Source organism: Piliocolobus tephrosceles, chromosome 6, assembly GCF_002776525.5.
Source record: "Piliocolobus tephrosceles isolate RC106 chromosome 6, ASM277652v3, whole genome shotgun sequence".
NCBI classification, from domain to species: Eukaryota; Metazoa; Chordata; class Mammalia; order Primates; family Cercopithecidae; genus Piliocolobus; species Piliocolobus tephrosceles.
In genome coordinates, this window is record NC_045439.1 from 45358207 (window position 1) to 45375964 (window position 17758).

Here is a 17758-nt window from a genome sequence, read left to right on the forward strand (position 1 = left end):
CATTTCGATGATGATTAAATAATATAATGTATGTAAAATGTCTACCATAAGTTAAGGTTACTACATAGTTAACTACTACATAGTTAAGGTTGTCACTCTCTATATATTATTGCTAACATTTGCAATTGAGAAGTTCTTCACCTGAAGTGATCTATAAAATCAACAAGGATTCTTGGCAAGTCTTTTGTCTTAGGCACTTTCCGTGAGAAAGCTCATGCTAGTGTGAGTTTTCCTACAGTCTGCATTCCTTTTACTATCTTTATAATTTCAAAATCGATTCAAATATATAGATTTAGCTTATAACCAAAATCATCTTAAGAACAATTCCTGGATGCATCATTTGCAGAATAGCCAAGGTAAAGTAAAAGTTGCCTTTGAAGACAAAAATATAATTTCCTCACTTAAAAAAAAAAATCTATAAGAGTAAATAACTCATATGAAGGCATGTAAGTAGCTCTCACCTTTTGTGCAATTTCTCTATTTATTTAAATGGACAATATAGAATCCTGTGGTAAGAAGATGCTAAAGTAGTCCCCCGGAGCCCCACTTTCTAGTGTCCATGCCTTTGGTGCCCCTCCCCCTTCAGTGTTGATGGCACTTGTGCTTCCAACCAGTAAAATATAGCAGAGGTGATAAGATGTCACACCACAATTACATTACATGAGATTCCTTTTGCTATCAGACTCTAGCTTGATGAAGTAAGCAGACATGTTGGGGAAGCCTATGTGGCAAGGTAGCCTCTGGGACCTCAGGAAGCCTCCAGCAGTTGAGGGTGGCCTCCAACCAACAGTCAGTAAGAAGCTGGGGCCCTCGGTCCTACAACTACAAAGAAATCAATTCTGCCATCAACCTGAGAGAGCTTAGAAGTGTGGACTTTTCCCCAGTCAAACTTCCGGATGAGGATGCAGCCCAGCTGACACTTTGACTATAGCCATGTGAGACCCTAAGCAAAGGATTCAGCTAACACATGCCTGGACTCCTAATCCATAGACACTGTGACATAATAAATGTGTGTTGTTTTAAGCCACTAAATGTGTAGTAATATGTTATGCATGAATAGATAACTAATACAGATCCTATATGGTTACACCATTCTAAAAAGGTGCATTAGAGAGATCTTTTTTAACATGCAGGAGAAAAGCCATGATCTAAATCAGCAGTGACAAATGATGCATGGCATCAAAAAACATATATATGTATATATATTTTTTATTTATATATATACACACACATGTGTGTGTATATATACATACATATAGTGTTCCCTGACTTGTGGGAGACATGTGTCCATAAGCACTGAGAAGTAGGTGTTTGGGGTCCTATGGTGATATATGGCATATGTGGTGACACAAGAAATCTAGGCTTTTCCTTGAAACAGGCTTGTAACCAGCATTCAATGTAAAAGCAGTGGAGAGGTCTATGAATGGCATTGACTCCTCTAATAGAGCTGTGGGGTTTTTTGACACCCAGTATCTATTCTTTCCACTTCTGGAACCTTCATTTTCTCCAGTAAATCATCTTTCCTCCACTCTCAGGTCATTTCTGGAAAAGCTCTCTACCCCAAACACCAGAAGCAGCAGTTGACTTAGACCTGGCCAATCAGAACATCACATTTCCCTGGCTTCAGTGATTGCTAAAGTTCATCACATAATTCAAGTCAAGCCACACAAATCAAGCCAATTAGTGCTAATTCCAGCATTTTCTTCTTATCGCCAGAAAGTAGTGTTTTTTTGTTTTTCTCACTGGATTATAACCTAGGAGGATATAAACTGGGAGGTTCTGGCAACCATCTGGCTATGCATGGAGCTTGAGAATGGAGCCAGCCCAAATCGAAGTAGAGATTAGAAACTGGGGATGAAGGGGAGAAACCAGGTCCCAAAGATAACATTTGCACTTCTAGATAGAATTCCCCATGAAACCAGATTTACTCCCAGATTCATCCATTACTTGAGCTCATGCCTTTATCTTTGCTCATAAGAAGCCAAGAAATTCCTAATTTGACTTTAGTTCAGTTGTGTAAATAGTGTGGTTTCTGGGACATAAGCAATATTGCCTCTATATCACTTTATGGCTAAGAATAAATCCAACTTCGCAAAGGGAAATATTAAGGGTAAGAAATCGTGGTTCATGTACAAACTGATTTAGCAGACTCCAACAGAAGTAACTGCTGGTCAATGTGCATTTAAATGCTGAAGAACAGTTTTTTAACTTTCTGCACATAGGTTTTGCAGTGGCTACTTTTTGTGAGATCAAAACAGAATAAAAAGTAAGTAGTCCCAGAAGAACCTAAAGTTCTTGTTTTGGTTTTGAAATAGGCTCTGATATTACAGCTTAAGATACTGCTTGATGTTTCAACTTTGTTTATCTCTGCCCCCCACCCCCGCAAAAAAAAAAAAAAAAGTTTGAAATAATATAAAAGTTCTCAAAGTCTTTCCATGAACAATGTCTCTTGTGATGATCCTATACCTGACATTCTTTAGTAAAAATGTATTAAATATTAGGAAATTTCTAGGATAGCAGAAATTCCAGAGTAACAACTGGATGGCATTACCAAGGACCAGATGCTAGTAAGCACGGGGAAAGTGAATCAATCAAACACCAAAACACTCCTCACCCCACCCCAGGGCATGTCCACTTATTTTTCCCTATACCCAGAATGTCCTTCCCTCAAATATTTGCACAGCTCTCACCTTCACTTCGTTCAGGTCTCTGTTTACATGCTGCCTTCTCAGAGAGATCATCCTATAAAATATAGGACCACCCTATTAAGGTAGCATTCATCCAATTAATTTGTATCCCTTTATCCTGCTTTATTTTTCTACATGGCACTTTTCCTCACCTGACATGTTATATTTATTTGTTTGGCTGGTGAATATCAGATATGGGTAAGACATAGATGTCTGCTTCATCAGTTACCTATAATTTCCAGAAAGTCGCAGTTTACCTGCAGAATCTAGGTCTTGTGCAATTAACATAGACTATTTTAAGATCTATACAAATGCTTTGATAATACTTTCATTATACTGCTGGTCAAATTTCAGGGAAGCAGAAATTATCAACAGAGGCAATTTATTTAATACAGGGAATTGGTTTCACAGGTATTGGATGTCAAATGAATAGGAAGAAGAATAGGGAAACAGGCCAGAGATTACAGCTGCATGAAGCAGCTACCACCCCTAGGGCTAAGGAACCAAAGGGAAGCAGTCAAATTATCAGAAATCAGCCGCCACAGAATTGGGCTCAGGCATCCGAGGAGGAAAAACTGTCTGACGCGTGCTGTTCCTCCGAGTGGGCTGGAATGAGGCTGGTTCTGGAACACTGAAAGAAGTTACAGATGAGAACCCAAACTGCTGATAGCAGAGTGAAGGGCTGTGCTGAAGTACCCCTAATAGGAACAGTGAGTAAAACAGAAATCAATAAGTCCCTTCTCATCTCCTCCCATCTTTCAATGTCTTTTTACTGCTCTTTTGGGCATAGGAGAACCTAGGAGAATCTGATGATCCGCCACCATAGGAGAACTGTAATTTGCAGCATTCTAAACCCAACATCCAAAGCAGAATCTAGAAGAATGGATTTGAGCTGACAGTAGTTTGAGAACCAGCACAGATTCCAACGCATTTCTCCAATTTTATCTTCTTAGAAAAACCAAATTGAAAATGAATGGTACAATGATTAACTCCTGACTGTATTATTACTAGTTTCCTCTTGTAAACTTGGTTGACTTTAATCTGGAGTAATACACATGAAATTCGGGAGGTCCATGAACCCATAAAATGTCATTATAAATTTTTTTGATATGTCATGATGGATCTTTCTGGACAAGTGAGCTTGTAACTCTCATAAAGTTTCAAAGGAGCCTGTAACCCTCCTAAGATTTGGAATCACTGCCCATGTTCTCATTTATTCATTATTTAAACTTGTTATTAAACACACAGACAACTTCTAATACTTAGATTCTTTTAATGCCTCAAGTTCACTATTGACTATGACTCTCTTGGTGACAGGGTAAAGAAACCAATTTGAACCACCTAAGATAAAGCAGGGGAAGGGAAGGAAATTCATTCAAGGGACCTTGACCAGGAAAGAAACTACCTAGTTTAAGAAAGCGGTGTGGAATAGGACAGTCTCTTCATACATACCATCTACATAAACTCCAGTATATGTGCTCAAAGAGATATTTATATTGCAGAATTATTTTTAATAGTAAAAGTTTAGAAATAAACTAAATGTTCATCAACTGAAGGATGGAAAAATGGTATACTAATACAGTTGACTACCATGTAGCAGTAAAACTAAAACAAATCTAAGTGTATCTGCATAACTCAAAAACACAACATTCAGAGGGAAGGGAAAAAATTGCAAAATAATATGTTTAGCATTATATCACTTGTATAAAGTTTTAAAACATGCAAAATTATGTTACATGTAGTTTACAGATACATATGCTTGCAGCAAAAAAAAAAAAAAAAAAAACAGAAACACAATGGGAATCATAATTTCCAAATTTAGATTTGTTTTACCCCAGTGAGTAGAGAAAAGAAAGAAAACAAAAAGGGCTTCTCAGGGTATTTCAATTCCCTTTGTCCTGGTTGGCTTCTTTAAAATAAGAAGTTGTCTGAAATATGACAAAATGTTAAGATTTGGCAAGGTGGCGATCTGTGACTCTGTTATATTACTGTATGTTTTTCTGTTTTTAAAATGTTTCATAAACTTAAAAACTAGGAAATATAAAGGGCACTAAGAACTCCATTAGCAATGACCTAGGCCAGCCCTTAGCATAATTAACATGAGTTCAAAGAGGAACTTAAAATCACATTTCAGAAGCTCCTCCTGCTATAAGGCTCCTTTTCAGAAACAAGACTCGATCTCCTCAGGGGCAGGTATGGGAAGAGGGTGCCAGCGAAGAAACAAAGGAGATGTACCAAAGAAAAAAGAATAGAGGAGGGAAGAGGAGGATAATATCTCCATGATAATTTTATAAATAAATAAATAAACAACACACAAACACACAGGTAAGAATCTTCCTCGGGAAGAAGAAATAAGATAAATGAGAAGAGATCTTATTAAGTTTGTACTTCCTGTCTAGCTCTGGTTTCTTCCCCTTTAGGCTGGGTAATTGTAAAAAAGATATCCCTGCTCTTACTTTTTATAGGACAAGGAAAACTTCTGAGCTTTTAAAAAATATATATCAAGTGATTCCACTAATAAAGAAAATTTTTTTATTCCTTGAGAATTGTTAAAATGGGATTTAAGCTTATCTGGAGGATAACTTGCCTCTAATTCCTCTAATCCATTCCTAATGATGTTAAGAATAGGAAAAAAAAAGGACTTAATTTTCTTATTTTGAATCTGTCCTCCAAAATGTTCCGGTATTCTATCATAACAACATCCAGAAGTCAAAGTAAGGATTGAATGATCTGATCATTTGTATCTTACATATTCTAACTTCTATCCACATAGGATTTTGTTATATGCCTGAAATTTCCTCCAAAAATGACACAAAACTGCAAAATAAGTAACAATGGGAATAATCATCTTCTCACCTTAAACGTCAAGACTTTGAAAACTGTATGTCAGCTGCTAACATGTTCATTAATATCTATCTGCCTTTGCTAAAACATGTAAATCAATACATCAGGAAAATTAACTTTATAAAGCTTTTAGAAAACAGATTCTGGAGCAGTCACAGAATATTAAAACTTTTTCCCTGGACAGTTCTGGATAACCAAGGAACATGATGGCAAATACTATCAAATGAAGGACTAACAAATGAAGATAAATCTAACTAGGCATAGGCTTACTTTCAAGAAAGCATTTATGCAATGGAAAAGCAAAGTTCCAGTACTGCAAAGGAAGGAAAGGTGGAATGCAACATTTCACATGCAATAGCATATCCTGTAGAAAAGATAAGGCCTGTATGATTTGTGAATCAGCTATATTATATTATCTGATACCACTTAGTCTCAATTGCCACAAGCAATCCCAATAATACTGACAGAAGAAAATACCTTCAATCCGCAAAGGGTTGGAATCAATCAGCAACTAAGAACACTGTAGGATTTTCCCTTCCATGTTACATTAGCCTAGCAGAGTAATCTGGTTGAAAAGTAAAATATCACCATGATTTCAAAGCCTGTTGTTCTATATTTTAAGTACATTCAGAGATTGTTTCTAAAGTTCTATATGCCAGTGTGCTTGGAACATATTAATTCCATTAGCAGGCTATTTCAGGAAATAGTGAGCATATTTCTTGGAAACAAATACATGTGGTTAAAAAACAGCTTCAAAAAAAAGCATGAGGTGAAAAACTGAAAACAAAGATGATTTTTAAATGCAATTAGAACTCCTTCCCATCACATATCAAAGGTGTCATAGCTGCTTCTCTACTGAGAAGGTGGTGTTTTGGATTTGAGTCTTTAAACCAAAAAGCCTATCTTGGGATGACACTATAAGTAGTCTCTCTGCCTCTTAATCATCGGCAACTGCTAAATGAAGTGTATCTATTTTCTCTGTTACATTACTATTGGCAACCAGGTCCTCAGTAAGTGCCCAGAAATGTTTCCATGGTTACAAAAAGCATTCAGCATCCCTCTTGTTTTGGGCCAATTTAGCTTAAAATCTATTGTGGAGAAAAATATGGCACATTAAGAAACATAAAATCAAGATACAACATTATGAAAAGAATTCAAGGTTAAATGGGAAAAGCGAGCTTGACAAGGCTTTTTAAGACGTGCACATAAATCACTGATTAAAATGCTGCTTTTCCCTAGCGTATTTCCTAATACCTCTCTTCAACAGACTGCAAAGCAGCCCATGTGCTATGGCTTACATCACCCCATGGCATAAAGGAACAACTGAGTGCGTGAGGAGTCTTCGAGACTGTTAACCCATCAGTAAAATAAAAAACAAAAACAAAAACAAAAAACAGGTGCTGTAACACCCATGCAGCTAAGAGTCCAATCACGTATCCTAGTTTTAGAGGGTCCTCAGGGTACTTAAATATTTTGAGGAAAGAGAAATAAGAGCTTTTGTTCAATGGCTAAAAGGCATTTGAAGTAAATTAGTGGGCTATATCACACCAGCGAGAGAGAGAAATGGAAGCTCCCTAGAGGCAATTTAGGCGAGCTCCTCCATCTATAAAGCTGTGAGTGAACTGGGCCGAGGCTGTCTCACTCTAAGCCCATGCTGCTTTCCCAATTCCCAGCGCCACCACAGAGCCGGGGCATTGAAAACATTTTTGCATCCTCCGGAACAGAATAAACAAGTGATATAGGCTTCTGCACAGTCTGAAGGAAAGGCCTGTGGCTTATACTTGTGTATACTTGTCTGCTCCCCACAATGCTTTGTACATGATAGATGTTCAATACATATTTGATTGGTTAAAAGGGGCCACAGTATAACACTTCTCTTTATAGAGAAATGTTCCTCCTCATATCTACTTACACACCCACACCACTCTTTATCATTTTCTACTGCTCTTATTTTCCCTGTGAAATGGAAAGAAGTGGGTGGAATTCAAAGTCATAATGCTGTTTAAGGACTAATGTGAAAACATCCAGGAAGATAAAGTGAGCATACTTTTCCCTCTTCTTCCCTCTAAGTACCACCCTAAACCCTAGACATTGTCTAGTAAACAGAGATCAGAAGACTGAGAAGTGCAGAGAAGAAGGTAGAATGGATAGGAACCTTGGGACTCAAGGAACAACATAGTCATGAGTTCCCTGGGTTCTTTTACCTCATATATCCCAAACCTGAAGCTGAAGAAGCTGGCAACACAAAAATGCCCATATACACTGACCAAAACAAAAGTCTCAGTAAAGGCTTGCTCTCTCTGCCCAAAGGACTGGGAAAGGTGCAGCCTAGTAAGACAGAAAATGTTTAGATAGGACCTGCTCTACTCAAGCCAAACATCACAGAAAAACATTGTGTCCTCAACTTTACCCACAACAACAAGGCCACATGGGGAACCTAGACTTCCATCCTCACCAATCTGTAATGAGGCAACCCAATACTCTCACAAGGCATGCCAGACAAGGCCAAGCTAGGAACTGGAACTTCCATCCCTGATGCCAGAGGTGAGTATCCCCCACCCACACAGTGTTCACTGGAGACCATTTGGGAAGCCCTGTCTTCCACCCCCACCTGGAAGTCATGAGGCACACCTCTTCCTGCCCATTTAGGTAATGTCAAGGGAGGTCTAGCAGAGACCCAAGACTTTCACCAGAACCCAGTGGTAATGAGGCCACCTGCACCTCGGGGTCAGTGGAAACCACATGAGAAGATGGAACTCCCATCTTAACTCAGCATTAATGAAGAGCACCTCTTCAAGGGTCAAAGAGGCCAAGAGGGGACGCTGGTCTTCTACCTCCACAGTAATGAGGTGGTACCCCATTGCATGCCAGAACCATGTCATAGACTCTCTTTGTGAGATGTCTTTTTGGCAGAACAATGACAAAATAATAATTGTTTCTGTTTATATGTTCATATTCTCTTACACAGGTTCCTTCTTACAAGCTACTATAATAGTTCTCCAACACATATTCTCCCCTCCAATTTAGCCTCCAAACTGATACTAAAGTTATCCTTCTATATCAGAGTTCTGTGGGTGCCACCCTTGATTAAGATATTTCTAAGATTCCCAGTCGTTCACAGGATTATATGGTTTGGCTCTGTGTCCCCACCCAAATCTCATCTTGAATTGTAATCCCCATGTGTGGAGGGAAGGACCTGGTGGGAGGTAATTGGATCATGCGGGCAGTTTCCCCCATGCTGTTCTCATGATAGTGAGGGAGTACTCACAAGATTTGATGGTTTAAAAGTGACACTTCCCTTTTGTGCACTCTTTCTCTCTCTCTGTCACTCTCTCTCTCCTGCTGCTGTATAAGATGTGCCTTGCTTCCCCTTCACCTTCTGCCATAATTGTAAGTTTCTTCAGACCTCCCCAGCCATGCAGAACTGTAAGTCAATTAAAGCTTTTTTTCTTTATAAATTACCTAGTCTCAGGTATGTCTTTACAGCAGTGTGAAAATGGACTAATACACAGGATGAAGGCTAAATTCTTAACACAAAAAACAAAGACCTTCCCAATCACAGCCTTAGCTCTAGCCTCATGATCCATCCCTGAAAATGTCAGGTTTGTTCACATGTCAGCATTCATGACATTTCCTCCAGTTGGAATGCCTTTCTCCTTCCATTCACCTATTAAATTCTGACTCATGCTCACAAGAACCTTATCTGATCACCTCTGGCAAAGTCATACCAAAAGTTATCACATACATAACTATAACTTCTCACGAACTTTTTTAATAGGATTGGTTACATATATCACACACATCACAGAACTCTTTAATGGAAGACCAATATGTTATTTACACAATTATCCCTCAGCCCAAACATGCTACCCAGTTTAATAAGAATGTCCAATTCAATTTCACAGTGTAGTGTTAAGTATATAAACTCCATGTTCCAGCTTCCACTTAAGATGTAGACAGTTGGAAGTAATGGTCCCACTCTTTAAACAATAACAAAATTTATATAAATGGTCAAATCACATATTTTCTTAAACTCATCAGAAAGCTGAAGTCATAAAGCAATCAACTACTCTAAAAATTAAAAAGAGGCAACTTATTTTAAGGAGAGAAAGAACACAAGCACTTGCTGGCAAGGGGCAGATACTAGATTCATACAAGCTGTTAAGAATTAAATGAATATTTTCCAGTTATTTCTAAAGGCCCAGTGGACTAGCACAGCAGTACAGAACCCATGGGAGTCACAAACCAAATGGAAATTCAAGCCCACTTAGAAGCTCATCACATAGCTCACCAGGCACTCACAAGAAAGACTGGGTGGAGAGCAGGAGAAGAGAAAGCTGCTGTCATGATACAGTCATGAGGAAGGGGAACAATGGCTACTACAGGCAAAGTAAGAAGGCCAAGATTCTGCTCTTGAATTTCCACTATGAAACAAAAGCCTTAGGCCACTTGGGGAATGGTAGCTGATAGAGTTTGGCTGTATCCCCACCCAAATCTCATCTTGAATTGCAGTTCCCATAATCCCCATGTGTGGTGGGAGGGACCCAGAAGGAGGTAATTGAATCATGGGGGTGGTTTCCCCCATGCTATTCTCATAATAGTAAGTTCTCACGAGATCTGATGGTTTTACAAGGGACTTCCCCCTTTACTCAGCTCTCATTCTTCTTGCTGCCGCCATGTGAAGGATACCTTTGCTTCCCCTTCCATTATGACTTTAAGTTTCCTGAGGCCTCTCCAGCCCTGCGGAACTATGAGTTCATTAAACCTCTTTTCTTTTTAAATTACCCAGTCTCAGGCAGTTCTTGATAGGAGCATGAAAATGGACTAATACAATAGCAAATCCTGTTGTTTTTAGACCACAGGTAAAGACACATTAAGGTGAGTGAACAGAACAGAATAAACACTTCTATCCCTGGGGAAAGGGTAGGAAAAACTCCTGGGGTCAGACCACTGGAGATTCCCTTGTCTCTGGGGAGAGAGGCAGGACTACTGAGAATGTCGTAACCCCAAGACATAGGAACACAGCAATTGCCTAAGACGGAGAGCACTCTAGAACAGCAGGAAACACAACCTCTAACTCAACCGCATCACACTAACAAACCATAAGTAATGCATGATAACGGGCTTCTCCTGGGAAAGGGACAAAAGCCTGAAAAAGAAAGACACTCTCTGATGCATAGGCAAAAAGAGAAGACAATGTTAAAGATGGAGCCAATATTGACAAAACTGTGTAACAAACAGGCCCCTACCCTAAACACAATGTAGTAATAGAGAATTTTGAAGCTTATATCACATTGAGATGAACAATAACAACAAAACAAAAACCCAACTCAAATGTTGACTAAACTGATTCAACCCCCTCACACTAAACACCCTGCATTAGACAAGACTTGCTCACTTCCAGCAAAAAATATCACATACTTTCCCTACATATAATGTTCTATTTTCAGTCATAAATTACAAGACAAACAAAAAAGCAACAAAAACACCCTGTCAAGAGACAAAACAACCAAGAAAGCCAAACTCAAATATGACTCAGATATTGGAACTATCAGACAAGGAATTTTAAAATAACTATGATTAATATGTTAAAAGCCATAATGGAAAGGGGGGAATGTGCATGAAGTGATGAGCAGAGGGACTGAAACTATTTTAAAATGCAATCAAATCAAAATGCTAGAAATGAAAAACATGGTAACAGAAATAAAAAAGGCTTTTGTAACCTTGATGTTGTCAAAGAAAATATTAGTAAACTTGAAGATGCTATGTTAGTAGGTACTACCCAAACTGAACTATGAAGAAGAAAAAAAAAAAAGTGATGAAACAAAGAAAAACATCTGAGAGCTGTGGGATAATACCAAACAATCTAATATTTGTATAACCGGAATACCAGAAGGAGGAACAAGAGAGAATGGGGCAGAATAAATATTTGAAGACATGATCACCCAAACTTTTTCAAAAGTAATGAAAATCATTAAACCCACAGACCTAATAAGCTTAGAAAACACAAGAAAAACAAATACCAAAACATACACATGCATGCATGTCCATGCACAAACACTCCTGGACACACTCTACTGACAACCAAAGATAAAGACAAAATCTTGAAAGCTGCAAGTGAAAGAAACACATATTACATGCAGAAAAATAAAGGAAAGTATTATAGCAAGCCATAAGATAGTGAAATGGCAATCTTAAAGTGCTGAAAGAAACTGTCAACCAACATTCTATACCTAGCTAAAATATTTTTCAAATAATTGAGAAAATTTTTCAAACAAAAGCTGACATAATTGATTAGCAGCATATATACAGTATAAGAAATGTTAAAATGAAGAACGCTTCAAACTGAATAAACGAAGGTAATAAATCAAAATACCTAAAATATTTTTAAATATAGATGTCAAGCATTTTTCGAAGAAAAGTTGGGATAATTCATTAGCAACATATGTTCATGTGGCCTAAATGAGGTAAATGTAATATTTTTATCTTTTTAAATTTGGTTTGGTTTTGAGGAGGGGTTTTTTAAAATGATTTTTAGAGACGAGGTCTCACTCTGTCACCTAGACTGGAGTGCAGTGGCACAATCACAGTTCACTGCAGCCTTAAACTCCTGGGCTCAAGCAATCCTCCCACCTCAGCCTTTTTTGGTCTTATTTTAACCATTCTAAGAGATAATCAATAGTCTAGGGCAAAGCAGTATCAGTATATTATACGTTTATTCCATGTATAAGAGTAAAATACATGACATCAGTAAAACAAAGGATAAGCAGGAAGAATTGAGAGTATACTGTTGCAACATCATCAAACCATGCATGAAACAGCACAGTATTATTTCAAGATAGACTGAAGTTAATTAAAGATCCTTGCATTAGGGATCCTAGGATGGACATTAAGCCTTTTTTAACACAAGCCCAGAGTGGATATATAATGAAATCATAAAAATACTCAATACAAAGAAAGCAGAAAAATTAGGATAAAAGAAACAAAGAACAGATGGAACAAACAGAAATGAATCTAGCAAGAAGACAGATTTTAATTCAGCAATATCAATAATTGTATTAAATACAAATAGTTAAAACACACCAATTAAAAGTGGGAGCTTGTCATATTGGATTATAAAGTAAGACCCAATTATATGCTATGTACTAGAAACCCACCATATAAAATAGGTTTAAAGTTAAAGAATGGAAAAGAATATATCATGTCAACACTAATCAAAAGAAAGTTGGAGGACCTGCATTAATATCAAAGTAGAGTTTAGGACAAGAAACATTACTAGAGGTAAAAATGGTACATTACATAATGACAAAGAGGCCAATTCACCAAGAAGATACATATTTCTAATATGTGTACATACCTAACAGAGCTTCAAACTACACAAAGCAAAAACTGATAGAAATAAAAAAGAGAAATAGCCAAATCCACAATCAGAGTTACAGACTTCAATACTCCTCCCTTACTGATCAACAGAACAAAATCAGTAGGCTAAAAAAGAAAAAAATCGAGAGACAAAATAAGTATTAGAAAATCTGAAAAATAGCCTCAAAAAACTTGTAATTTATAGAATACTCTCTCCAGTAACAGAATATACAATCTTTTCAAGTGCACATGAAATATTTGACAATTCAGGACAGGGTAATAAAACAAACCTTAATTAAATTTTAAAAACTAAAATAATAGAAAGTATGTGCTCAAGTCATAATGGAATAAAACTAGAAATCAACAACAGAAAAATATATAGAATATTCCCGATATTTGGAACTTAACCAACACACTTTTACATAACCAATGCGGTAAAGAGGAGTAACAAAGGAAATTAGAAAATATTTTTAATGGAATAAAATAAAAACAAAATACATTAATACTTATTAGATACAGCTAAAGCATTGCTGAGAGGAAAAATTATACATCCATAATAGAAAATAAGAAAGAACAAATTATTCCCAAAGCAAGAAAATAATAACAGAAATTAATGAAATTAAGAACAGAAAAACAATAGAGATAAATTAATTAAACCAAAATTGAGATGTTTGGAAAAAACAAGATAGGTAGGTGGCTAGACAAATAATCCGCTAGCCAGACAGATCAGCAACAAAAAAAGAAAAAAATTACCAATATCAGGAAATAAAGGGAGAAATTACTATGAATCCTAACAACATTTAAAAAGTAGTAATTAACTACTATGTCCATAACTTCAACAACATAGATGAAATGAAAAACTTTGAAAAACTCAAAGTGCCAACAAATCACTTAAGAAAAAAACAAATAACTAGGTTCCTCTTATACCTATTAAATAAATTGAGTTTGTGTTTCAATACCTTCCTACAAAGAAAATGCCAGGCTCAGAAGGCTTCATTGAAAAATTCTAGCAAACATTAAAAAATAATAATTGTACACAAGTTTTTCCAGTCTATAGAAAAGGAAAAACGCTTCATAACTCATTTCATAAAGTCAACATTACCCAGAACCAAAGATATTGCAGGAAAACTACAAAACAATATCCCTAATAAAAATAAATGGAAAAAAATCTTTAGCAAAGACTAAAAAATCAAATCCAGTAATACATTAAAAGAATACCATAACATGACCGAGTGGATTTTATCCAAGCTATGCAAAACTGGCTCAGCTTTCAAAACACAGTGTAATTTATTTGAACATACTAAACAACAAAAATCATATGATCATCTCAATAGATGTGAAACAGCATTTGACAGAATTTAACATCCTTTTTTGATAAAAACTCTCAGGAAGCTAGAATACAAGGGAACTTCTTCACCATAATAAAGAGCATCTGCAGAAGCCTGCACCTAACTACTGAGTATAACAGTGAAATACTGAAGGATTTAACACTGTTTAAGATTGAGGCAAGAATATTCACTCTCACCAGTCTTATTTAACATGATAATAGAAGCCCTATCCAGGGTAATCAGTCAAGAAAAAGAAATAATAGACATTGATATTGGAAATAAATAAAACTAGAGACAACCAAAATGTTCCTCAACTGATCAATCAACAAACTAGTGCATTCATTCAACGGAATATGGTTCAGCAATTAAAAAGGGAAAACTACTGAAACATACAACACCATGGATGAATCTCAAACACTTTATGACAGGTGAAAGAAGCTGGACTCAAAAGATGACAAACTGCGTAATTCCATTTATATGACATTCTGAAAAAGATAAAACAGGAGAGGCTAAAAATGTATCCACACGTGTCTGGGGCTGGAGTAGGGAAAGGACTGACTAAAAACAAATGTAGGAGAATTTTCTGACATAACAAAACCACTTTATACTTTGGTTGTGGTAGTTACAAGACGGTGTCTATTTGTCAAAAAGCATAGAACTATATACTAAGGATGAATTTTATTATAGTAAATTATACCTTTAAAAAGGAAAAAAAGAGAGAATATGTGTATGTGTAAATGTTAGAATGAGACTGCCTAAGCTCTGCTTCTTCCTATAATAAATGTGGATATTGGATAGATTCTCAAACTCTCTCGCCATCAATTTTCTCAACTGTAAAGTGAGAATAATAATAGCATCTACCTCTTAATGTTGTTAGCTTTCCTTGCTGCTATTCCATTGTTAATTATTATTTAATCTCTCACCCAACACTGTGCTCATTGTTAAGAAAACACAAATGAATCTATGGCATGGTCCCTGACTTCCTGGAGGCTCCAATCTAGTGAATAAGCATCTCTGGAAGGGTCAAATGAACACAATTGTTTTACTGCCATTAGATTTTACAATTACAAAAATTAGCAAAATTTGCGGTATGCCAAATTCACATCAATTTCAAATATAGTTCAACCTTTTCAAGAATGTTCTAAAATAGGAACCAAAATTTCAACTCAAATCTAAGAAATTCTGCTGGCCCAGATATTTCTAGAATATCTCTACAGACAGTTTCAAAGGACTCAAAATTGCAATTATCTATAGCTTATCAGGTTCAGAAAGAATATCAACCTACCTAATTTTCACTAATTTATTCTAGCATTTCAATGTTACCTTAATTTGAATAAAAGTATCAAGAAAGCATGAGAAGAATATGAAATTGTGTTTCCTTATATGCCAACACTTCATACATCTGAATAAAACTTTTCCCTAAAAAGACAAAGCTAATAGGAATCATGGAAAATGAATGAAGGGACTATGAGGTATTCCAGAAAAGTCTGCTCTCTCCCACAAGAGGGACATTAATAATTTTGTCTTTAGATCACATAAATGACTCACCAATCTGTGTGACTTATATGTGCATTACAACTACACACCATGCACACATACCCAAATCCCTTCTGTGCATATCATTTACCTCTGTCCCTTAACCAGGTGGAATGTCCCTACTTCAAGGTTACAGTATTAGAGGCATGAGAAATTCATGCTGGAACATACCACAGCTACTTTTAGAGAGTCAATTACATTTTTATCATATTCAATATATATTTATTGAAGGCCCAATATGTGCTCAGTTCTCACAGCATAAATCTTTATCGGCAGTTTTTATTAAATGTGTCCTTACCATTCAGAGCTAAAAGAAAATCAAGCTATTCTTATTTCAAAGATTTCCTATCCACTGTCATCTCACATCACGTCTCAGTGAAACACTGTGAGAAGTGTTCTTGGAGTGTTATCAACTAAAAATTCTGCAATAAGTATGGCTTTTTGCACAGGATTTCACACTGAATAATATAGTAACATCTAGAAATTCCTAACCTAGAAGAAAAAAAGAACATTTTACAAGACATTTTTAAAAGCATGACATGTGCACAAGGGGCTTCTCAAACAGAATCCACAGACTCGTTTTCACCATTTCACTTGCTCAGAACTATTGTTTTGAAATATGGAACTCCCAAACTTGGATCTTCCAAAGTTTTATATATTGAAAATATTCCTAAGGATTATATCTCTCAATCAGAAGCCAGTATGTGGGAAGGTAAAAGAGACAGAAAAATAAAATCCACATGATAACTAAAAACAAGTCACAATAAAGTAAGTAGAAATACTCTTTGGATGAACGCAGATAAAATGATGACTGGCTAGCTTACCTTGCTTTTTTCCATTAACAGTTTCTAAAGTACCAGGGAGCTGGCTGTCAAAGCCATGTTGAAGGCCACTTCTTTGCTTTTCAAGGTGATGCTCTTCCTCCGCAATAGAAGAAAGCACATGTGGTGACTTGTGGTCATGACTGGCCCGATTGGGCCACTGGGACATTGTGGAACATGAGTCCTTTGCATGTTGGCTAAGCCTGAGGCTTGAATTTTGGGCAGAGTCCTGCAAATCACTATTACAACATGAGAAATGATCCACTTCAAGAAACAAGGAATTTGCATCCTCTTGACTCCAATCATTGTCTTGTTCTTCATCTTCAAAGTATGTTTCCTGAATCTGAATATTATTTAAGTCCTGATCTAGTTTGTCACTCAATTTAGAGTCTTGTTTGCTTATGTTAACCAGCGAAGCAGATAACATATCTCCTGCTTGCTGGAGAGCTTCATAAACCCGAGATATCCAGGAAGAGAAAGGCTGGAAGAAGTTCTGAGCATCCTGAGACGCCATGGCCAACACCATGGTCAGCTATCTGATGTCTACAGTGTCCACTTGTTCAGTTCCTTCAGTGCTCTGGATTGAATGTGAACTATAGAATAAGCATGTTGAGAAATTAATTTGGAGGTCTCTTAATGGCTGTGAATATTTCACTCTCAAAACTTCCAGCTGAAACAGAGGAAAGAAATACTTACACCTGTTAAAGTTACAACCTCAGGCCCATCACCAGATACCTACAGACAATGTCAAACAGCATTTGGACACGAAAAGGGATCATCATGGAAATCTTAAAATAGTTAAATAAAAATGACTGTGAAAGCCTAGATGTAGATTATTTCAATGCCTATTCACCTCCACAGCCATGTGGAAAACTTCCATGAGCAGTAATGGGTTCTGATCATGTGGACTGAGAGGAGTCTGTCCCCATAGACCATCCTTAATAGTGTGAAAAGGATAAATGAATCTTCATTAAGATCCAGTTTGGTATGACATTTCAAAACACAAAAAAGGTTGGATGTTTCACCTACAAACGTGCAGATCCCAGAGAGCTGACTAATAAGCACCTCTGCTTTATGACACTAAAGTTTGTACTTTCAAAGGAAGTATGTGACTGGAATTAAAAAGCTTTAAACAAATCTTAAAATAGGATTTTATATTTTTATGCAATCTCTAGAAATCATA

The 17758-nt window shown here is 36.6% G+C and overlaps 1 protein-coding gene across 1 annotated transcript in view; it reads right to left on the bottom strand.

Annotated features, from left to right (window-relative positions):
- SYT16 (synaptotagmin 16) overlaps positions 1 to 17298 on the bottom strand; it is a 99538-nt gene extending 82240 nt beyond the window's left edge. Inside the window, exon 1 of the mRNA XM_023230076.2 lies at positions 16579 to 17298. Within this exon, the coding sequence (XP_023085844.1) occupies positions 16579 to 17101 (523 nt within the window). The 5' untranslated portion in view covers positions 17102 to 17298. The remainder of the gene's footprint in view (positions 1 to 16578) is intronic.
- Positions 17299 to 17758: the final 460 nt, after the last annotated feature.